The 24830-nt window shown below is 42.3% G+C and overlaps 1 protein-coding gene across 8 annotated transcripts in view; it reads right to left on the reverse strand.

The window, feature by feature from the left end:
• PDE1C (phosphodiesterase 1C) overlaps positions 1-24830 on the reverse strand; it is a 315435-nt gene that overhangs the window by 51566 nt on the left and 239039 nt on the right. For all 8 annotated transcript variants that reach the window (XM_054189660.1, XM_054189653.1, XM_054189658.1 and 5 more), the window contains 5 exons: positions 21999-22115; positions 19881-20021; positions 11190-11290; positions 9308-9436; positions 152-253 (listed from right to left, as the gene is read on the reverse strand). In XM_054189660.1, the coding sequence (XP_054045635.1) occupies positions 152-253; positions 9308-9436; positions 11190-11290; positions 19881-20021; positions 21999-22115 (590 nt within the window). The remainder of the gene's footprint in view (positions 1-151; positions 254-9307; positions 9437-11189; positions 11291-19880; positions 20022-21998; positions 22116-24830) is intronic.

Below are 24830 nucleotides of genomic sequence, written 5' to 3' on the forward strand. Positions count from 1 at the left end.
AATTCATTCAAAATTCAACAGCAGAAAGAGAATCGATGCAGGCATCAAAGAGAGCGAGGGCCTCTGGAGAGGAGCTTTTGAAGTTAAACACAATGGTAAAGCACCAGCTGAAATGCAGCCCCTCACTGCACAGTGTTGTGAGATGACTCACCCTTCTGGCTGCTGCAAAGCATTCTTCATGGCTTTGATTTGCTGGAAGTGACAGGACATATCGGTGGCCAACACCATCTCAATCACTAGAGCTCTGAATTCCCTTTTGGATGACATCACGATGAGAGGAGCAAGGAAACAGAAACACAAAAACCAGCATAAGAAACTCTCCGGTTTCATTTGTTGTCTGTCTGCAAATTATTGACAGTACTTCTGCCTTTGTATGTCACTATTTCAATTATCCCTCTCTCAGGGACGGGGATGAGGATGAATGATTTTCTACACAAATACTGGAGTGGGAGGGCTGGAAATTAAGTCAGGTGGCTAATCCTTGCTAAGAGAAATCCTAGACGTTTTTTGAAGAGCGTTAGTATTAGTAGTCCTTTTTCAATTAAGCACAAACCTCTTGATTCCTTTTATAGCACATTCTTAGAAGGAAGTAAAAAGACTATTTGAAGCCTCAGCAGGTGAACTTTTGAACCTGAATCTCTATCCAATTGACTAAAACTGGTCGGTACCTATGTTGAAAATTTAGTCATATTATTAAAGGAAAAACAACATATTAAAAAAATCGCCTAGTATATATAATGCATATATGCAGTCAAGACTTTTGAGAACTTGCATTACTAACCTGCATTACTTCCCTGATATTCAAACTATTCCTGTACAAATTTTTGTTAAGCAAACTTGTTTAGGATCCAGTTGAAATTCCTTTGAAGATAATATGGACGTCCTAGAGATTTTAAACTACCAGAACATTCTGATCTAGCACATAATACAAATTTATTTTCTCTTTCTCTGAGTTCAGCTCCCCACAGGTTAACAGAGGAAGAACAACCCAAGGTTAGCATACCAGCTCAGGATCTGGGAGATCCAGAAATGGGTCAGCTTTCATTTAAAAATAAAAGTTACCATTCCTCTTTTCATTAATGTTTCATGAAGGATGTGCTCTATTTTGAGCATGTCTCTTTTGCCTCTGGTGGCTGTGCTCAAGTTCCAGCCTCAGGCCACCACTGTGTAGAGACCTAAGACTGCTGCGTTCGCCCTGTCCCATGGGTAACACGTAATGTGTCCTCCCCCAGCCAGGAGTTCTGCATGCATGTTAAGATGGCATCAGCTGGGCTCGCTCTTCCCCAGTATACCCACCTCCTCCACCCCACTCTTATGTACAATCAGTTGCATAGCCAACGGCATTCAAGATGATGATATGGTGGTGGAAAACAAACTTATTTAAAATTATACTGGATCTTTTTTTTTTCACCAGTCCTGGTCAATTCCCTGGTGTGGTTCATTCCCAGTGGCACCGACCTCTCTGTCAACACAAGCAAGAGAGGCAGGAGAGGAGAACCTAAATGCATGGAAAAAACTTTTACAATAAAAGGGTATGACTATGCTACAGGAACAATTAGTGCTTGGGATCATTCCTGGGAAACGGCAGGCACTTCACTACGTCCTCTGGAGTGCAACTCCATCCTAACGGTCTGCATGGGATACTTTGTGCGTAGCTTATTACAGCAGCAATAAGAAAGCAAAGGGCTCGGCTCAGGCAAATGAGTCACTGACTCCAGTGCCAGCTCGTACATATGTTCACAAGCACACAAATTCGAGTTTCCCTTTCATAGATGTAAACCTGGAATATGCACATGCTCTGACCTCTGCACATGTTTCAGAACATCATTTCCTCTGACACAGAGAGGAAAAACACTTCAGAGACATTAAAAAATAAAGTATTTTGATACTGAAGAGTGCTTGTTTCTCGCTTCAAACATCAGGCACCACAACAGCAGGGGGCTTTGAAAGGCATGTGCACAGATAATTCACTGGGCATAGGTAATGCATGAGAGAAAATCTCAGAAGACGTATGCCAGGGGATGATCGTTTGTGCATTTTTTGCCAGGTTGAGAGAAGGCCGAATCCCAGTACAGAGAGAATTGAAGAGAGACATTTATCCATTTCTTGGTTTTGCTTCTCAGTCAGATTGGAGCCAGGGATACACACAGCTGTTACTTTTTGCTCTGACCAGCTTTAGCACTTTGTTTCTGCAATTGTCTTCAAAGTCTACACAACACATTATGGTGCTGCAGTCTGCACGCTGCCAAGCCACCCTGGCGAAATACTCCCAGAAACTGTTTGCAAGAGATACCACTGAGGCATCACTGGACTACATTTAATGATGTTAATAATGCACAAAAGCCTGTTAATGTTTTATTTTCAGAGCAATCTGTCTTTAATCTGAGCTAACACCTTCAGAGGAGACAAGTATAGTATATAACAGCATAGGAAAAGCAAGTCAACCAACATAGCTTCCCCTGCTTTACCTTTCAGAAAATATACTTTACAATTCAAAGAAGAAATGAGATGAGATAAGAGAAGAAGCTGCGCTGCTTTCAAATGTCTACACGTTGCTGTGAAACTGTGCAAAAGTATAGCACTGAATACATAGGCTTTATAGATATTATTATTGACATATGGTGAAGAGGCAGGCAAAGTCAGCTCTCGCTCCCAGTGTTACCAGCGGGATTACAAAGTCAGAGATCCCCCTGGTATGTCTGCAATATCTTCTTCTCTTTTATTCCCAATGATTCCAACCCAGTCTGGTATTCAGGAAGAAGTTCATGAAGAACCAGATTTAATTCACTCAAACAGTAATTGTCCCGAGTGATTAATTAAATAACTTGACTCAAGAAAAATTATCCAAGTCCTTAAAATATAGGTAACCTAAAATTGTACCCAAAAAAAGAAGAAATAATACAATCTGATGAAAAAAGGAGGAGGCTGTATCAAGCCAATAGAGGCAGGCACACCTTTGAGCTAATCTCCCGCAGAGAGTCACAGTTGCCACAGGCTAAGTATTCACAAGCATGGTCCTATCAGAACACTTTCCAATAAAGATTACTTGCCTGTCGACTCAGGCCAAGGAAATGTCCTCAAAACAATCTGCCCTCTGACCATTAAGAGCTAAACCTATCTCCTAGTTTATTCCTGGGCATGCGGCATCATAGCAACAAGTATGGTAAGGTGCCCTGAGCTCTCCACCATCCAGAATGGTTTTCATTAGATGAAAATGACAGTGCTCGTCAGCACCTCCTCCCCACCTGCACCATCTCTCTCTGTCACGTAAAGCTAGTAAAAATCTAATCCAAAGAAAAGACAAACAATCCTCTACAGATGTGGCCTGCACATTGGGCTGGACAAAACAGCAGGAGCCAAAGGGAGAAAGGAAACTATTAAATAGTGGAGAGATGACACCTTCCCCCATGACATCAGTGGATAGTTTAAAAGTCAATACTGCCTTCTGTATCTATACAAGCCATGAAAGCAGAGGACTGGAATGACACAGGAAAAAGGGGCATGTTGGGATCTGCTGTCACCATGGCAGCACGGGCACAGCAAACCGTCACCAGAAACACCTTCACAGCCAGCTTAGCTTTCCTTCTTTCAATGACAGTCAGCAAGATTTCTGTTTGCAGACTGTTTGTCATTTAGTCAATGTGGAGGAAGCAAAAACACCTCCCTTTACTCCTCAAGTGATGTTGTGCTCTCAACAGCTTTTACACTGTTTGAGGTACACAGGAATCAACTGATGGGCAGAAGTACCTACACACCCTTCACCATAACCACTCCCTGAGGAGCCTGTAGCCAAGATCAAATCGTTCTTTTGTGCTTATCTAGAGTCATGACTAATCTGCAGCTACTCTTTGTGCAATGCCAGGGTGCGTCTGGCTTCATTTTCAACCACCCATTCAGTAGCTGAGGGCGAGAACCAGCTGGGGAGAGCAATCCCCCAGGGGCCTTCCCATCCTCACACTGAAAACCCCACCTCCAGACCCCAAGGACCTCCTCGATGGCCCTGCGATGGACTCCTCCCATCGCCCCTGCGCAACAGCGCGGAGAAGGCCAGGCCCTCTCCTCCCCTCTGCCCCTCTCTGCTGCTGTTGGCTGCCGGGACACTGCCACTTGCAGGGAGCCGGGCGGTTGGAGGCTCATGGAGACTCCCTGGCCCTCCTGCGGCCACCGAGGCCTTGAGGGGACGCCAGGCCTGGCAGGAGGAGGGGGCTGGAGCCCAGGGCACATGAAGGCAGCTGGAGGACAGTCCCGCTGGCCCAGGGGCAGTCTTGCTCTCTGGCAAGGAAAAGGGCCTTCAGGGCCTCCTGAGCCACCCTCCCAGACACACCAACGGCCATTGGTGATGTCACCGGCCTGCCGTTAGGCAAGCAGGCAACCCTGCGGCTGGCCCACGGCTTGCTCAGCAGCCAGAGGTTCTCGATCCAAGCCTGCTTGGGAGAGGAGGAGCCCGCGAAGGGAGGCCAATGCCCACATTGGGTGGGACAAGTGAGAAGAAGCTCATTGGAAGCCCCGAGGAGGCCTCCACATCCCGACTAACAGAAGCAGGCTGACAGGAGCAGCAAAAATTATGGCAGTCAGGTCAAGCCCATGGAGGTTGATCCATCACAGAATAGCAATGAGTCCACAGAGTTGGATCCACCTGCAGATGAAGAAGAACCAATGGAGGTGGATCCATCTCCCATGGGGCTGATGGTGCACACCACCACCATGGCCGGGGTGCCTCCAGCACCATGGTGCCCAAAGCACCACAGGACTGCTGGGGGCTCTCAGGGACCTCCAAACAGCCAGCTCCCCAAAAGCAGCGCCAGCCCCCCAGCCAATGCTAGTCCTAAGTGGGCCACCCACACTGCCATCCAGCAGGCTCGTCAGGAAGATCACCCATCTGTCAAGCCACTGATAAGCCCTTCTTTCCCACCCAATCCCTGCCCCTCATGAAGGAGGGCATCTCCTCTTCTCAGAGCCCTGGGGAAGAGGCAAAGAAAGGTGCTGCCATTTTCTGGTCAGCAGCCCCACAGCACCTGGAGGAGTCCATTGGAGATTGCTGGAGATCACCACCGTTGCTGGAGACCACCAGAGACTGTTGGACACCACTAGAGACCACCAGAGGTCATTGGAGGCCACCAGACACTGGCAGTCTCCCATGGTCTCTGGCAGTGGCTGGTGGTCTCACTACTGGAGATCATCGGAGACTGCCAGACAGAGCTGGAGATCACCAGAGACCAGAGGAGACCACTGCAGCCTGTTGGACTCCCCTGGAGCACCACCCAGATTATTGGGGCCTGGGGGCGGAATTTTTTCAGTCCGAGGATAAGAAAGGTGGCTGTCCTCAGCTAGCTCCCACCACAGCTACGAAATGGGTGGGTGAAGATGAAGCCACCTGTCCTGGAAGTATGCAGAGAGTAGCAACAGATCATCAAAGCAGGTAGATGCCCCATTCCTGGAAACATGTAAGATGGAAAGACAGTTCTTCCTTTGGAGAAGCAGCAGGAGAAAGTTTTGGCAAGATTGGCCAATAAACAATTTAAAAAAACAATAAAAAAACAATAATACCCAATTTAAAAAAACCCTAAATGCCACTTGTCACTGGTCTCCACTTGGACATCAAGCCGTTGACCGCAACTCTTTGAATGCAACCACCCAGCCAGGTCCCCTCAACCAAAGATCCTTTGTGGACTCAAAGACTTTTTTTTATAGACTTGGCTGTGCTGCTTGGCTGCCTAATTAGGAATTTTAATATTTCTCATTACAATTCCAGATGTTTTCTCTCATGGTAAAATATACATTTCCCTAAGGCCAGAGGCCAGGAGCCACGGAGACATCACGTTCTCACACCTATAACCAACCACTGAGAAAAAGTTATAAGTTATTCAATTTGAAAATAAATTTGAAGGCAACTTGCCCGCGCCTTTCAATAACCCCTGCAGAAGTAGGGAAAGGAACAATTAGGTGGAGAATGCAGCTTGTCGGGGAACAGCATCAGGAAAAGCAATTGGAGAACAGGCAAACCTGAAGTGAATTTCCTGGTTTACTACTATTACATGCTGAATAATAACTCATCCTGTGTCCAATGTCAGATGTTTGATTTTTTTTGTTGTCTAACCAATGTCCTGCAGATGATTCAGGTGTAAACATGGTATCTGGCACAGTCCCGTGAGCAAGCACAGTTTTACGGCATCTTTACTACTGATTACCGAGATAGACTCTGGCTGACTTTACATCTAAATACTTCCAAGCCTTGCATTGATCCATCTGGCAAATATCTTCATTTCCTCTTTAGAATAATTATTTCATGGTTTTACTTTTCTTGCCTCGGAGAACCTTACATCATTTTGTTGGACACTTCGTTGGATGTTTCTTTGCTCCATATCAGTGTTCACCTTAAAGCTGTATGCTAGTGACAGACTCACACCCCCTTGCACGCATGGGGAAGGGACAGGAAAAAGGCCATTTTAGATCAATTAATCCCTATGCTAGCAACCAACAGTAAGATCTTCTGAAGTGAGATATTTTGCTCATTTTGTCCAGTAGAAGTCTCAGTACTTTATTCTCATGAAAATGAATAGGAAAAATACTACATTTGAGGCAACGTTTTCAATGACGTATGTGCCCATCCTGAATGCATGGAAACAAACTTTAACAAGAAAAGGGAGTGATCATGCAACCATGCACATGCTTTATATACAAAAGAAGGCTCCAACCAAAGTTGTCTTCAGTCAAAAAACATTCAAGGGTTCTCACTGCAATCTCAAAAGGAATAACATGGATTGACAAGGAGGGCTCAGAATTATTTGAGGGACAAAGTCAGTATCACATTAAAGGTTACTGCCTAAAGCTGTACTCCATTACAGAATTAAGGAGCGAAACATTTTCCAGATGCCTTTTTAATTCTGTACTTGACGTGCTTGCGCTAAACATACTCTGTTTCAATAAACTGCATGGAACTTATTAACAATGAAATACAATGCCAGAAAAGACATCTATAACAGTATCTTGGAAAGCATCTGTTCACTTTGCAGTTTATTTTCTTAATTCACTGTGATCTGGTTTTGTGATAGTTTCTTCATTTACTCGCTGATGATTTGCACAAATGGGATTCATGAAATAAGGCAACTCAACTGATTTTCAAATATTTAATAAGCAACAGAGTTGGTGGGTTTTTTTAACGGAGAAAAAAATGTAGTTTAAGTACTAGTAAGTATTCAACTCTTTTCTCCTTGACTGTAGCCCAAAAGATCTCTTTCAGTCTCATCTGCTTTCCTTACAAAACGTGTGCCCATTTGCTTTCCAACAGCAGTTCTAATTTTCTACATTTCTTTCCTGAAAATACATTCCCTAACTAGATGACTGAATACCACAAAAGTGATAAAACCCACACAGACATCTAGGATTGTGAAATCCAATGACCATCAGATTTTCTTTTACCAGTAAAGTGAAAAAAAGGAGTGAAAGCTCAATTCAGAAAGGCACTTAAGAATTTGCTTTCCAAAAACCACCACTTGGGCCTTTTGCTGAGAGAGATTTATCAGTTAATTCTATAAAAATAAAGTTAAATTTGGATACACTTTAATAGCGTACCAAAGCATCCTTCAATACTAAGGGTCCTATTTTTGAGTGCCAGTCTGGGAAACTCTGGGCTTGTTTTTTTTTCTCAACACCTCAGACCCTGCTGAAGTCAGCTGACGTTGCTAGCACTTCCCAAATGTTTGCCTATGGGATTTTGAACTGGCAGCCAAAAGCAAAAGCACACAAAAATCACAATGTTTTGGTATTAGAGCACATCCAGATAATGGCCTTTATTCCGCAGCTGCTGCTTCATCAGAAGCTACAAAATAATAAAGCCCTACTTGAGAGAGAACAAATAAGCAATCCAAACCACTCAATATTTTTGGTCAGGCAGTTACAGTATTTTTTAAAGAGATGGGTTAATCTTTGAAACTTTGGGCCTAAGCATTTTGCCTCAACACAACACGCATGTTGACACTACAGAATCAATGAGAAATATCTCAAGCTAGCTTTGATTCAAGCAAAACCAGTTTAAAGCTCCAAAGCAGACCATTTTCCTAAAGACAGTGTCTACGCAATGAAGCATATTCAAGTAGCTGCTGCACTCTTCCTTGTAGACAGTGGCTCTAAGGCTGCTCTTTCTAGTCAGTCAGTTCCTTGCGTTTCTCCCGCCAACATATAAGGAATCAGTAATTCGCTGCCAATAATTGACAAGGCATTACCAGCTGTAGCTAAAAAAATAAATTAGATTTTTTACACCTCAATGCAGATTTTTTTTTTTAAGCTCCTGCTTGCTGCCCACCATGAGACTATTTTCTATATTGGGGGATAGAATTTCTCAAGCCACTCCTCCACAACACTCACATTGATTGAAATCAGCCACATAAGTTCCTGAGTTTTATTTCTGGTGTTCAGCTATAGGATCACATCACTGTCCACACGTTAAAATAAACAGGAAATTCAGGCTAAACAGATTAGCAAGCAGAGCCTTCACTGACCAGCTTGCTAGAAGCCAGGCCCCAGAAAAGATCTTATTTCCCCAGGTTTATATTAAAATAAAATGAACTGACTGCTCAGCACTGGGGCACCATGCATCATGTAAGATCCCACAAGTTGCTTTCCCTCCCATGAGAACGACCATGGAGCAGGATTCTTCCTGTCTAGCACGCTGGGCTATTTTTAAAGTAGCCCAGTTTTTTGACGTTCAAAAAACCCCCATAAAAAAAGAAAGCCCTCATCAGCTTGAACTGTCTGCTGTTAGAAAGCAAATCATGGGCTGATTTTGGCACATAAATCATATGCTGCATGAGACTTATTTTAAATTACAGCTTCTTACATCACCTTGGCATACACAGTACACTGATTTATGCTCCTTGGGATGGATTCTTTTTTGCATAAAGTCCCATTTATAATTTCCAGGCAGGGAGTGTCAAAGTAGATAAAGGTTATGTCTATGCTTTAGGATGAACAAACAGCAGGCCAGCTCTGCGCTCAATTACAAATGGATGTGCACAAAGGGTATCTCTGTGAGACTGAGAAATTAGATGGGAATCAAACTGTATATTATAATCCATTGCTACAAAGTCTCACTGCCAGAGGTGAAAACCAGAAATAAGGTGAAACCAGAAAACCAGGTGAAAGCAGAAGTAAGCAAGACAAACACCTTTTAAAGCTCTTTTAAAGTTCTTTGTAGCAATAGAAATACTAATATGCAATATACAGTAATGCACATTACCATTCAAACAAGGTAATAACAGTCTATGGTGATGCTGCAGTGTTCCTGGGCAGCCACCATGTTCATTTTTACCTCCAGTCATCCTTTGAGAGATTAGATAAAATATTCATCTCTTCATCATCTTGCAAAAGACGGTACGCTGCACTAACGTGGTGATTTTCAAGCACAGACCGGTCATTATACAGAATGGCTGAGTCTGACCTAGCATTTAAAAGAAAACGTAAGAAAGGTTATGTTTCTTCCCTGCCTAAAGAATCTCACATTCAGTAGTTTTCCTTTGATCAGTTACAGAGATTAGTTCTATAGCACAGATACGAGCATTTTAAGAGCACTTGTAATATTTTGTTCATTGCTGTTATTCAGTAAAAGAAAACTAAAGATCAAAATTCACCGCAAAATCTATTTTATCAGCTGAGACTCACCTAGGCTCTTTGTTACATACTTCAAAAAAAGTGCTTAGAACTGTGAGAGATACGTAAATTTGGGGTTGAATCACGAGGCGCTTTTCCGGCTCTTGTGCATGTTGCTCTCATACTAAAGCCTGACTCTACCCAGGTAAGCAATCGCAAGATGTGTCCCAATATTACTTCCAGAATAGATAATAGCTATAACTGAACTGCTTTCTGCCATCTGTGTGCTAGACTATGCTGCCCAGAAGGGCAATTGCCAGGGGGATAGAGGAAGACCAAAGGTACTTCACGTCTTATTTTAAGCTCCAGGGCATAGATCTGAGACTGATGAATGGCTAAACTGGTCTGAAGACAAAGTTCTTGCTGGAAGTCAATGGCAACAGAGGGTGAGTGTGACTTGTTATAGTCCCCACTCCGTTCTGCTTCCCAGAGAGCAGTGTACATTTTTCTCCCCTTACACTTTACACCCTCTGATGTTCAGTGTTACAGAAACTAAATTACAGCTGTCTTTCCTTGAATTCTTCTATAAGTATTTGGGAAATACAGCAGATCCTTAATTCTTGCATGCGTGAAGCTGTAAGAAGTGGAGTGTGGCTTGGCCCAGAACAGAGACAGAAACTTCTATGTTCCCACGCGTTCCTGAGCACATGTGTGATTTATCCTAGCAACCTTTATATATCTCTGATATACAGCATAATTCAGCTAACATACTCCAGACATTAGTTTAGAGTAAAATGCAATGCATCTTAGAAATGCCCAAGTGCACAGTGTCAGTCGAGGACATCTAGACATTTTGTCATTGCTACCAGTACACTCCCATTGTCAAAATAATACATAAATAATTAGAGGCCCAATTATCACTGCAACTAGAAACTTCACAATCTTTGCACACTACTGAATTTTACTGCCACCTTCATCTTCTCCTTCTCTCTTCCATCAACCCAAAAGCCTTACAGAATATTCTGAGTTCAAAATATACACCAGTCCAGTCTAGTTTGTGATCAGCTAATTACTGTTTAGCAATTTACAAAGCTTTAAAAAATCCCTGAACAGGTAATGGTAAACATGTCCCCTTGCTGCAGGTGTGGTTTTCCACTATAGCAAAACCAGTATGTGTAGCGTTGCCGTTCGCTAATGAATACAGATATCGTTGAATTCTTGATTTATGCAGTTAATGTTTGATTCTTCAAATTCAACAAGGAGAAAAACCTGTTGAATTATAGTATCTCCTCCAAAACTATACCTTCATCAAAATACATCACTCTGTATAGCAATTTGTCTTTGGAAACTTTACATAGAAATATTTTGGGACTCTCCTTTTCCTGATTATTAATATGGAACAATGCTCAGGAAGCTAGAACACATGCATTCCATTGTAAATGGCTGAGCAAGAGAAAATTAAATGCAACCTAAGGAAGTGAAATTTCCTCCTGTAACACTTGAAAGCAAAAGCTCCTGCACTTTTCTAGGTGGCTGTGCTGTTATTCTTCAAAGGCTTCCCCCTCCATTTCCCAAGCCTTCATCATGATTTACAGCAGCCTCACCGTGTCTGGATGTGAAAGTTGTTGGTGGTTCCAGTGTGTTCATAGTCATGGATAGCAGCTGCGAAGATCATAGCGAAGATCTCCAGCTCTGTCAGCCAGTGCTGAAAAGAGATTACAGAGCGATCAGATAAACTGTCATTTTCCCAGGCATTAAGGCTTTTGTCTTTTAAGGTGAGTTATCCCCTGCTGACAGTCAACGCTGCACATCATTGCCTTTCCCCTGCAGCCTGCCAGCTGTTTTAAAGCAAACTTCTCTGGTTGATACACAAAAGCCAAACCAGCATTTTTCCTGAAGCTTCATCTAAAGAAATTGAACTCCAGCAGACTGGTTTCAGGAGCTAATAAGGCTTAAGGCAGAGCAAGGGGAAAAATGTGCCCTTCTTAAAGTGCAACGTGTGAGGAAGAGAGAGAGCGAAACCACAAGAAAATCAAGGTTCTGCAAGTGGAACTTGATGATAGATGTGCAGGTATGCACATACCACCAGGGTATGTATTTTCAGCTCAGCTGACCTGGGTAGCAGAGCCTCAAATACAGAAGAATGTCACTAATTTCCAGTACCTGGAAGTCTTTGTCTATCAGTGAATCATGAGGATAATAGGGAACGCAACCTCTTGTTATCATTTATAGAAACATTTGAGAAAGCCCTGAGGTTTCTTTTTTCCTAATTTCCTAGTCAAAGCCTTATTTTTCAATGCTTAAGTCACTTTTGACTTAGATTTCTAAATGACTCAGATGCTTTTAATAATTTTCCTCTGAGTCAATCAATCATTTTACATCTCGTTTTCCACTGGTAGCACACAAGGAGTGCTGTTAACATCAAGTGCATCAGAGACAAAGATACTGTAGATGCTGTAAATATTTGAAATGCTTAAATGTATTACATTTAATGTACCACAGTGGTTGCCAAATATTTTTTTAACAGTTCACTGTCAACCTGCAAACCTTTTGATAGATGTTCATGTAAGAACTGCCTTTTAATTCAAAGCCCAGTAAAGGCAGTAGGGTTTCATACATTTATTCTAGACATCTCCTATGGCTCAGGGGCCACCACTGGTCTGGGAACCAGGTGCCGGAGAAGCACAGATAAACGTGGGCCTGTTCAGCTCTTCTCCTGCCTTTCACAGCCATCTCTGCATAACCAGAGAAGAATGAAGCAAGTCTCAGTATTAAAGATCTCCTTACATTAAAGATGCAGTTCGAAAATATTGGCCAGACATACTTCGCATAATGCCACTGACCATAATCAAGGTAGCTCTTGATTTTTTTTTACTTTTTTTTTTTTTTTGAGAGAGAGAGGAGGGTGAAGAGATCAAGAAATGAGCAGACATCAAAATGAAACTGTTTTCTCATTTCTACACAATTAGTCCAGGACAGGAAGGAACAGCACTGGTGGTGGAGAAATCTGTGATGTTTGTTTCCAGGTGTGACTTGTGAAGAAGGATTGCTTTATAGCTGATGAAGAACATGATTCCAAGTTTCAAGCAACTACTTCTGGCAAGTGCAATGGGGAAAAAGAGGAACTGGGCTCTCCAGGCTACACGGCTACGTCTGGACTTCAATTCCGCAACCATGCTCTGCCATTTTCCGAAAGAAAAGAGGGCAAATGATAGAAAAAAATCAGACACAAATGCTCAGGAACAGGCAGAGCAAACCTACATTATGCACACAGAACTACTAGGGGACATGCCAGCTAGTCTAATGCAGCCAGTTCAGACGTTCTGGTCATCATCTGATAAGTCCCATTCCAACGGGATCTTATGACCAAAGTCTTAAAACAGCATTAAAGCAACGAGCTCTGTGCTTATGGTCTCCTTCCTCATCTCTTCAGACACATACAGGAAAAGTTCTAACTGGCATGCCCTATCAAAGCACCATTTGTTGAACAAGTTCAGGGTAATGTAGATTTTCAAATAGGGTGCAATACACCTGAGGAAAGGTATTAAATATAATAATAGCAATTGAGGAAGACCACTCAGAATAAAGGCTGGGATTTACAGTTGTGAACTGTAGGTAATAAATAGATCGGTGTAAGTAGCACAAAGTCAAAATAGGCTTGTGAGTAACATGAGGGAAATAGCAGGTGAGTAATTGGAACCTTTTAGTCCCTTCTTTCTGCTACGACCTTGCAAGGAAAAGCAAACAAGATGGTAAAGAGCCTGCAGAGAATGAATGCAATCTCCATCAAAGCAGTGATATTACCTTTCACTAGTCTGTAATGGACTTCATCTTGGGAACAGAGAGCTAGTTTTAAAGAACAAAGCCATCAAGAACTATTGAGAAAGCAGCAGGACGCTATCACAGGATGAAAAGAGCGAGGAAATGTGAATGTTTTCCATTTCTAACGGGTTGACAAAAACAATCCAGAACAAAACCGTCAAACTTTCTGCGATGATAGGGGGTGGGGGATGGCGCGGGAAGAAGGCATGAAAGAACAAGTATTGACTTCCAGAGTGGAAACAAAAAAAAGGGTAATGAGGCATGATTGTCTTTCACAAACATACAATAAATATGAAGAGTTAGCTACTAAGGCAAGTCATTGGCATGTAAACAAAAGGATGGATGCATACAGAAAGAAAAAGGAAGAGGAAAGAGCAGTGTTTCCAAATCTAACAAAACAAATGGATCCATTTCCAAGAAAATGCTACAAAGAAAAGACACTAATAACTAGCCTGCTTCCTTCCCCAGAGTTTATGGGGTTTTATTCCAAAGTAGCTATCATTTTCAGAGCTCATGATGATCTGCTTATTAATCACAATAGTCTGGAGAAGAGGAGGATCTCACTTCCCTTTGGTATAAACAGATGTGACAGAAGTCCTGCACTTCTGCAGTTTTACAGGTCTGCTGCAGGAAATATTCTCCTGTAATTCTTGACAGTATCAGAGAAAGAACTCTTAGGTTCTACCATTTGCACCTCATTGTCTAGATTCACAAAGAAATCACATGGTAATTCCTAATAATTATAAAGATTAGTCAGAAAATAATACCGAATAAGGTAAAAATCACAGCTGAACAACAGAGTTAAATAAAGGAAAGAATAAAATGAGTGAAAAGAGTGTCCACTCTTGGAAGTTGTTCCTACACATCACATTTCTATGCCAAACCTCTAAGAGATGAACATCAGAGTAATTCCAAATTCTCTTTCAATGTTATGTCTATGAGAGAACCCAAAATATTCTAGTTCAAACAGTAAAGTATAACAAATTTATCCCAAGGCATAATCCTGGGGAAGAAAATAACAGGAAAACTGAAGAGATTCCAGGCACTGAATACGATTAGAGGGAAAGAAGACTTTTTAATTGAAAATAAAATGGAAAAAAAAAAGAAGCCTGGAACAAAACTGTTGAGAGATTGTAAATAACAGGAGCATGACAAAGGCAAACGAGCCATGTAAAGATAAACCAGACAATCATTTCTTCCCTTTGAGACTTGAACAAATTACCACTATATAGACTACGTAAATTTGTAAAAAAGTAGTTTTTCCACATTGAAAATAACTAGTTAACAAGATAAATGAGGTGTTTTTTTCTGTTTTATTGTATGATTTTTTCACAAGTCTTTGTCTTCATCCCAGTGAAAAGTACAAGCAATGCCCCCAACATGCCTTCTGAAACCAAAGTCTTGCATTCCAGCATGTCCAAGTTCCTTGCATAAACATTGTGAAAGTGATGAACAGAACAACTATGTATGCTAGAGTAAGGATAATTATTGATAAGAGCAAATTCTGGAAACGGGAAAATATCCCCTATATTTCTTTACCATGTGTGAACATACTACGCATATTAGAAGCTAGGCCTGCTGGGAGCAGGAGAAGTGATGACCTCTAGAGCTCATTTTCAAACTACATTAATCTATGCACATTGAGATGGGTTGGATCCTGCAGGGGAGGACGGGTGGAAACTAAGAAAAAGGAAAAAAACAAAACCAACAAAAACCAGCCCAAAGTTAACACAAACATTCGAACAAGGGAAGCAAAGCTGAAATGTCACTGTTAGCATGCAGTGCTGTGAGGCCATTGTTCCTGGTAGCAGAAGAGTGGTTTCTTCCTGTGCTACATCAGATCCTAAACCAAATGCCACATATCATTTGGCTGTGGGAACAATTAGTGCTTGGGATTATTCCTGGGAAACGGCAGGCACTTCACTACGTCCTCTGGAGTGCAACTCCATCCTAACGGTCTGCATGGGATACTTTGTGCGTAGCTTATTACAGCAGCAATAAGAAAGCAAAGGGCTCGGCTCAGGCAAATGAGTCACTGACTCCAGTGCCAGCTCGTACATATGTTCACAAGCACACAAATTCGAGTTTCCCTTTCATAGATGTAAACCTGGAATATGCACATGCTCTGACCTCTGCACATGTTTCAGAACATCATTTCCTCTGACACAGAGAGGAAAAACACTTCAGAGACATTAAAAAATAAAGTATTTTGATACTGAAGAGTGCTTGTTCCTCGCTTCAAACATCAGGCACCACAACAGCAGGGGGCTTTGAAAGGCATGTGGACAGATAATTCACTGGGCATAGGTAATGCATGAGAGAAAATCTCAGAAGACGTATGCCAGGGGATGACCGTTTGTGCATTTTTTGCCAGGTTGAGAGAAGGCCGAATCCCAGTACAGAGAGAATTGAAGAGAGACATTTATCCATTTCTTGGTTTTGCTTCTCAGTCAGATTGGAGCCAGGGATACACACAGCTGTTACTTTTTGCTCTGACCAGCTTTAGCACTTTGTTTCTGCAATTGTCTTCAAAGTCTACACAACACATTATGGTGCTGCAGTCTGCACGCTGCCGAGCCGCCCTGGCGAAATACTCCCAGAAACTGTTTGCAAGAGATACCACTGAGGCATCACTGGACTACATTTAATGATGCTAATATTATGAGGCCCCACCTCAGGTACTGTGTCCAGTTTTGGGTCCCTCACTACAAGAGGGAGACACTGAGGTGCTGGAGCGTGTCCAGGGAAGGGCATCAAAGCTTGTGAAGTGTCTGGAGAACAAGTCTTATGAGGAGCGCCTGAGGGAGTTAGGATTGTTTAGCCTAGAGAAAAGGAAGCTGAGGGGAGACACTATTGCCCTCTACAACTACCTGAAAGGAGGGTGTAGAGAGGTGGGGGTTGGTCTCTTCTCCCAAGTAACAAGTGAATGGACAAGAGGAAATGGCCTCAAGTTGTGCCAGGGGAAGTTTAGGATGGATATTAGGAAAAATTTTTACACTGAATGGGTTATCAAGCATTGGAACAGGTTGCCCAGGGAAGTGGTTGAGTCACCACCCCTGGAGGTATTTAAAAGACGGGTAGATGTAGTGCTTAGCGATACGGTTTAGTGATGTTTTTCGTTTGTGTTAGGTTCATTGTTGGACTTGATAACCTGAAAGTTTCCTTCCAACCTAGACAATTCTACGATTCTAATAATGCAAAAAAGCCTGTTAATATTTTACATGACATGCTTACAGAGCAATCTGTCTTTAATCTGGGCTAACACCTTCAGAGGAGACAAGTATAGTATATAACAGCAGAGGAAAAGCAAGTCAACCAACATAGCTTCCCCTTCTTTACCTTTCAGAAAATATACTTTACAATTCAAAGAAGAAATGAGATGAGATAAGAGAAGAAGCTGCGCTGCTTTCAAATGTCTACACGTTGCTGTGAAACTGTGCAAAAGTATAGCACTGAATACATAGGCTTTATAGATATTATTATTGACATATGGTGAAGAGGCAGGCAAAGTCAGCTCTCGCTCCCAGTGTTACCAGTGGGATTACAAAGTCAGAGATCCCCCTGGTATGTCTCCAATATCTTCTTCTCCTTTATTCCTGATGATTCCAACCCAGTTTTCCCATTTTCCTCAGGACAGGAAAGACACTGACATACATGGTGCAGGCCCAGCCCAGCACCTTTGAGACGGCGAGGGGCCGGGGCACAGGGCAGACAGGGGCAGGCTGAGGCAACTGAGGCAACTGCGGCTGTGCAGCTGGCAGAAGAGAAGCCTCAGGCCTGGGTCCCACCGCTGATCTGCCACAACACTGACATTGGTTTCCTGGCCCAGTACCACATAGAAAATCATCCTGTTCAGCTCCCACATGCACTTCACTACTGCTAGTTTTGGTTTTTCAGAACAGCGAAGGGCCTCGTATATAAAAAAAAAAAAAAAGAAAAGAAAAAAAAAGGAGCTTTATTTCCCCTAACTTGCATCCTTACTCTCTTTGGCAGGATACAAGCCATGGGCTCATCTCTCCTGCCTGCTTCCTGAGTCTTACTGATCACAGAATAAGTATGAGAGCATTCAAATGCAAGTGTTCTTTACCAATGTGCATGGTAGTGGCATCGCATCTCTGGTTCATGAGACGTGTGAGAAAAAAGCTTGATCTTAATAGTAGGAATAAAACATGGAAGGGGAGCTTTGCTGTGAAAACTGGTTCTACAGAATATAATACCTCTGTGAGCTCCTGAGCTCCTCTGCCTTTAAAGTCTGTAACCCCACATCCAGTAAGGAGTAGCCCATGATGTCAACTCTCTTTTTACACCTTGGTTTCTAATCAACAGCACTACTTGCCTTGCTCCCACCTGGAGCCATGGAGTGGGCTGGCAGGTGGCCAGGACAGGTTCTTGAAGCCCAGGGCTTCCAGCAAAAAAGAGAACACACTCAGCTCATGCTTTTGGGGCACCTCAGGGACTTTATAGCAAGTTTGCTCAGTACATAAGTAAAAACATTGGGGCTTTTTGGTTTGGTCTGGTTTATGGGGTTTTATTTTCTTTTTATCTGCTACATCATCTCTCTCCCTCGTAGAGCAAAATAATCCAAACTATTCCGTCGTTAACTCATGTATTTTCATGTCCTTCCAGTCCTTTCTTTTTGAACGCTTGCCTAGCTTTACTCTGCCCAGAGACAGAATACAAAACCCCACTCAGCACTGTGGCAATATGGGCTAGAATGAAATAGCACTCATTCATTCACAGATGAGTTGCAGCTAAATTGCTAACAGACCAAGAAGCAGCAAGGTGGAAAAAGGCAGTTCTGAACACACACAGGCAGGAGGGCTGCTGCACTTGGGCAGCTCTTTCCATCCAGTCACTTGTCGAAGCAGAACCACCCCAAGGGAAAACGGCCCTAAACTGCCCTTCTTCGGTGGTTTGAGGAGAAAAAGGGGATCCATTTGCTCACCATTATAATGCAATTTGCATTACTCAACATTGTATTATTCTTACTGAATACAGCCTTCCATGCGTTTTCATTAACTAAAATGGCCCTAAAAGCAGCAGTGACCAATTTAGGATCTCATGGGAGGTTTGGAGCATGCATCTGCATTAGTTGCAAATTTGACCTAACTCCTACTTACTTCAGACACAATCAGGAGCAATGGCACAACTTTAATCAGAATCAGGCAGTCTGGATCAGGTCTTGAGACATACAGAGCCTGACTCCTTCCAAATATGTCTGTAGTAAACACTGCAATTCACAGGTGCAGTTCAACACAGGCGACTTGGGACGTGTTTACAGGAGGCACTGGAGCATGTTACTCCTCAGGGAAGAGCATCCAGGTCTGGCCTCAGAACTGCAAGCAACATTGCTGCGGCAATTAAGGGACTGCAGAAAGCCACACCATAAGCAAAAAGGTTCCTTCCAACCGTAAGCAGCTCTACAGTTGTTGAAACTGTCCTAAAAGACATAGCAGGAGCTGCGCTACGCCTTGTTAGCTTGCACCTCTCTGTCCTATGCTCCATCACACACTACACGCTGGCAGCAGCATTGCTTCAGGTTTCTCACCGAGCTGTGCAGAAAAAGGTGTCATCAACTCCGTACAGGGGGAGACACAAGTATTACCACAAGTGATGCTGACTGCCAACTTCTATGGTGATTTCTTATAATCCATCTAAGGTACTCATGGCGTTGGTTGCGCTGAGTCACACGCAACCATGGGTTTCCCACATCCTTTTCTTCAGCAGTTCCCAGTTATGGAGCTTGGGATGACAAGGGAGTGTTCAAGAAGGCAGGAGCTGCAGTAAAAGCTTCAGACAACTTTCTGAGCCACCAGCTGAACCATAACTGCAATCACTGACCTCCACTCTGGAATCTGCCTGCCTTCAATTCCTCTAGTCCATCTTCAAAGGTATTTCTGTTGTTTGTCTTAACAACCTCTGTGGGAACATATTGTGTGTTCAGTATTTTTGTTTAAGCTTTCTATCAGTTCCTGTCACTGCTGTCAGACTTTAGCTGTCTACGGGTTTATGTGTAAGCCAGTTCAGATGGTTTTGCTGCAGAGACTGGATGGAGATCAGCATCTCCAGAGCATAGCTCTTGTCATCTGCAGATAAGTGGAATGAATTGTCCTTTGGAGGTACTGCCTTTCTCCCCTAAGTAAGAAGAAAGCTTAGACAATTTGGTTTTTTCACATTAGATGAAATGAATTCCAACAGATGTGAGTTAGCAGAATCACCCAGGAGATCTGTGGCAGTGAAAAACTGAGCTTGGGTTTCATCCTCTTTTAGATCATTGTGAAAAGAGTTATCCATATCTTCACCTACTTTCTATTTCTAAATAATCTAAATCTCTACTTTCATTAGTACAGCCATATCAAATGAAATTTGTCTACAGTGCAAACGGGTTCTATTGTGGATAATCATAATCTCCTTAATGAGCCAAAACTGTTGTAATCTCATTAGGTATTCAGGATGCCAACTCCTGTACTTACCACTACGCCTGTCTTGAAAAGGAGGTAATGGACCGTCTGTGTCACATCTGCAGCGTGCATTAGGTTGTGATACGGATTTTTGTGTTTACTGTAGCCAACCTCCAGAGCTTCCACAAAGGACACCAGGGCAGAAATGGGGATCTGAGGAAAGCAACACAAATTAATAACAAAATAATCACCTTTAACGGCTAGCATTTGGAGGGAAGCATTCTCATAAGAGGTCCGAAAGAGCAGTTTGTACTTCACAAATCAATAACACACTAAAACATCTGAAACAGGCACTCAAGAGAGAGAGTGAATCCAGGTTACTTCCTCAAACTCAGTTTCTTATCCCTAATTACATTATGGATGAATCATTCCTGCACATAAACACACACAAGTAAGTAAGTAAGTATACTAAAAAATGCCATCTGGAAGACACAGGCAGTATGTAAAGTAACAGAGACCACTTGATTGATTGCCCCTGGAGAAATATTTCTAATTAGGCCACAAGAGTCTCTCTGTTACCCTCACAACCCACTGGAATATATTTCTGCTTTGCTGTTCACATTCAAGATTTTCTAATGAAACATATCATAGAGCAAGTCTGAGAACCTCTACTAAGAGAAGTATCATTTATCAGACCTTTGGCTTTTCATGGCAAAATCCAGCCTGCCCATCCTAGGGGCTTGCCATGCTTTTCCAACTCCAAGAGTAGAACTGCACACACTCAAGAAAATGAAATTCAGAGGGTTTCTAAAGAGGACGCTATGCAGGTGGTGTCAGCTACAACATATGCAACTGGCAACATGGGTTCTCCAGTTTCATCTGCTCAAACAGAAAATACCCTAAATGGTCATATTTCCAGAGTTAGAGGAGCACTGTTGTTCTCCTCTTGGGTACGTATCAGGTGAGGATGCACTTCAGACCAGTTATCTTCTTCAAACACTTCTCATCAGGCACAGGCAGTTCCTGAAGAAGTATAGGAACCAAAGATCCATAAACCCTTTCCAGCCAAAGTGAGTGGGGACCCCTGGGGAGTGGAAATGTCAATGGAGGGAAGGGACAGCAGAATATTTAGGTGGGGACAATGGTCAAGATCAGAGCACAATGTTCCTGCCATCCAAATTTAAGCCTGTTCAAAGCTGGAGGAAAAGATACATCACATTTATATCTGCACACCTCTGTAACAATCATAGAATCACAGAACAGCTTGGGTTGGAAGAGACCTTTAAAGGTCATCTAGTCCAACCCCCCTGCAATAAGCAGGGACATCTTCAACTACATCAGGATGCTCAGAGCCCTATCCAACCTGACCTTGTATGTTTCCAGGGATGGGGCATCTACCACCTCTCTGGGCAACCTGTTCCAGTGTTTTACCACTCTCATCGTAAAAAATTTGTTCCTTATATCTAGTCTAAATCTACCCTCTTTCAGTTTAAAACCATTACCACTTGTTCTACTGCAACAGACCCTACTAAGGAAGTTTGCCCCCATCTTTCTTATAGGCCCCCTTTAGGTACTGGTAGGCCACTATAAGGTCTCCCCGGAGCCTTCTCTTCTCCAGGCTGAACAACCCCAACTCTCTCAGCCTGTCTTCACAGGAGAGGTGCTCCAGCCCTCTGAGCATCTTTGTGGCCCTCCTCTGGACCTGCTCTAACAGGTCCATGTCTTTCCTGCACTCCAGGTAGGGTCTTCTCCCACTCCAGAGCTGGACGCGGTGCTCCAGGTGGGGTCTTTCCAGAGTGGAGTAGAGGGGCAGAATCACCTCCCTCAACCTGCTAGCCATGCTGCTTTTGATGAATTTGAATTTGAATTCAATCTCTCCTTTTTTGCCTGCCCACTTGAGAGTCCTGGGAATCTCAGGAGAATGACACCATCGTTCCCACAGGATCAAATGTAGTATTTCCCATGGATTTCATGGGGAAGCCTGTCTGGAACCTTGTCTACTTCATTGTGTCCCATTGCAATTAAAAGTACTACTTAAATAACATTTGGTCTTGCTTCCTGGGGAAAGTGCGGCATCCACAAAGCCTTCAAATAGTGCTAAAATTGCATTTTGAATGGAACAAAGCAGGATGAGAGGCAACTTGAACAAAATCCAAGATGGAAGAAGAAGCCCATCTTCTAAGTACTGACCTTGAAACGGTTGATCAGATCATAGCGTGTGAGAAGTTCATAGAAAATGAATTTCAGTGCGTGATCCCCACTGGCATCATTTAGTGCAAATACATCAAAGGACCACTTGTCTACATTCTGCAAGAGTGGGTAGAAAAGGCAGTTAATATGGTCATCCCTTTTACAATGATAGTTCAATTTCTATCACTTTACATCTACAAATAGAGAATTACAGTGGTGATGTAAGTCTATAGCTTTTTTTTTTTTAATTTCTTCAATTCCATTTAACCAATGCAAAGTCTAATTTACTCATCAATATTGTATGATTTGTGTTTAAGAAGCTTCCATTACGAAACATATGCTGTTTGTTTATTCTAAACATGGCAATTCTCCACACCAGAATTTAACCAGCAAAGGCTGAACCCAAAAAGATAAGAATCCTGGTTTGGTTTAGTACATGAAACATTGGGATGGCCCTATTGTGGCTGATTTTACCCTTCTCTGTCCCCTACTCACATGCTATGAAAAATCCATGAAAAATTATATTAACTTTGAAGGAAACAGAAATAATGAAGATATACTTTTTAATGATATTAAAACCTCTGGATTTTGCTGTCCCTATAGAGTTCTTATGACTTTTTATTGTGAACAAAGCCCTCCAATGCTTCACTCATGCTTAAAACAGAGTAAGGTGATATGATTTTTTTTGCAGTAAAAAAAATACACCTGTCGTCATATTTTTACTACTTGCTGTTCAATCAACCAAAATAATAACTAACTAGAAGAACTATCTTGCTAGACCCAAAGAGCAACTTAGTTCCTTGTGATTTTAATATTAACCCTGAATTGTGATTATTGCATCTTAAATTGCCCAAAGAAAGCATGACCCTAATTTTCCTTTTTTTTTTTTTTTTCACAGATAAGTGAGTCCACTGGGGCTTTCCGAAAACTACAGAGCAGAAGAAAATCACAGTAATGTTACATTAAGTGCTAACAATGATATAAAAAACAACCTTTGTAACAGAAGAGTAAATATCTAATTCCACTTGGGAAAGTTCCAGTCAGCTGTAAATGATATATTAATGCTGCAGGGTGGTCAGTAAAGAGATTGAGGAGAGAAAGTTCACTTCCCAGCTCATAAAGCTAAAGTATAAGGTATAAACCTTACAGAAGGTTGAGTTCAAATCTCAACTCTAGGGAAGGCCATGGGAGTTGACAGCACTCATTATCTAGCAAGATAAAGCTCCTTGATCTCAGAATTGGATGTTCCTGAAACCCTATGAACCTTTTTCTCCTCCTGCTAGCAACAAAGAGGAAAGGTGCAGAAGGAGTTATAGCTAGAAGAATGATGTACAGATCAACAAGGCAGTTGCAGCTGGCACAGAACCAGCTCTCAATCTCTCTTGCCTGCTGAGAACTTTGATGTACTTCCCAAAGGGTTTTATCCAAATCACTCTCCTTAAAACACACATCAAAGATTGACGTCTATACGTTGAAGTTTCCCTCCACTTTCAAACTCTGTTGCAGGTTACCTCCCATTTCCTTGTGGCACTTTCACCAAGAAAGATGACTACATTTCACATACGCACGTGCACAGCTGCTCTCAGCCCAAGAAAAGGGCATTAGCTAGACACAATGTTGAGTACTGTTAAGCATTACAGTCCATGTAAAAATTTGCCATCTTTTTTAGCAATACTAACAACGCTAAATTACAATTATCTACTGAGCTCTTAAAGCCCTGTCCACCTTTGCTGTTTGTTGTCATGGTCATATCCCAGGTAAGGACCGGACTTCAAGTCAAATGCAAGGGACCTTTAAACGCCTTGTGGTCGGTCACCCATACACCAGCATAGCTACAGGACTTCTTATGTTCTGAACAAGGCCAATGTATTTTGGTACTGGCTCTCTCCAGCATGGGCTGATCCTGACAACCTTGCTACTTGCATAGTGTTGATTGCACAGAGCAGAGTATGCCGCTTCTGGAAGTATAGTCAACAGAGAAGTTAATTAGTGAGTGAATATCAAGGACGCTGAAGATTCAGCTCTGCTTTCACCTATCCAAGTAAATCACTTGCTTGCCAAGCAGTTGATTTTACAAGCTGTGTGGAGCCCACACATTGAAGGCAGGGTCAAGCTCCTCCAGACGTGATTTGTGGCCCAAGTCAGAGAAGAGCAGTCATAAACTGCAGCTTTTTGACACTTCCAGTAGGTGTTAGAGAGGAAAAACAACAAAAAGAGGAAAAAGTTCCACCAAAAAAGCATGTTTTGAAGCCCTTGAACAAGCTTAGAAAATGGGCAAGAAAAATAATGCCGAAAGCATCCACTCAGTCAATTTTAAGTATTTTCCTGGTTTTTGAGTGTTTTTATTTTGTAACCACTTATCTCAGTCAATGAAGCAAATTAATTTAACACTTGCAGGTATATAATAATTCACTTTTGGGTCCTATGGCATTGAAAATAATGTCTCAACTATGCTGAAATTTAACTCACTTTAAGGAAGTCTTATATTGTAAAAAAAAAAGGGGGTTGTTCCTTTATATATTTTTCCTGTAGTTAATGTTGTGCTCTTGCAGCAGATAAAATTTAACAAATTGTGAAACTGCAAAATAGCACATCGGAATTGTTCTTGTTCATGAAATAATGGTTAACCACATAGACGATAAGTTTCACAGTGGAGCTATTTAGATTTTACTGAGGGAGAAATCCTTGCTCTTGTCAAGTCAACGGAAGTTTTGCTATTGACAATAATGACAGCAGCATTTTACCCTGAATAACTAGGGGGGAAAATCCTCTTAACAGAAGCATGAAAGTAGCACAGATGGCTTAGAGGCTTGCAGCAACAGAAGTTACGCT

This window comes from Rissa tridactyla, chromosome 2 (genome assembly GCF_028500815.1).
Source record: "Rissa tridactyla isolate bRisTri1 chromosome 2, bRisTri1.patW.cur.20221130, whole genome shotgun sequence".
Classification (NCBI taxonomy): Eukaryota; Metazoa; Chordata; class Aves; order Charadriiformes; family Laridae; genus Rissa; species Rissa tridactyla.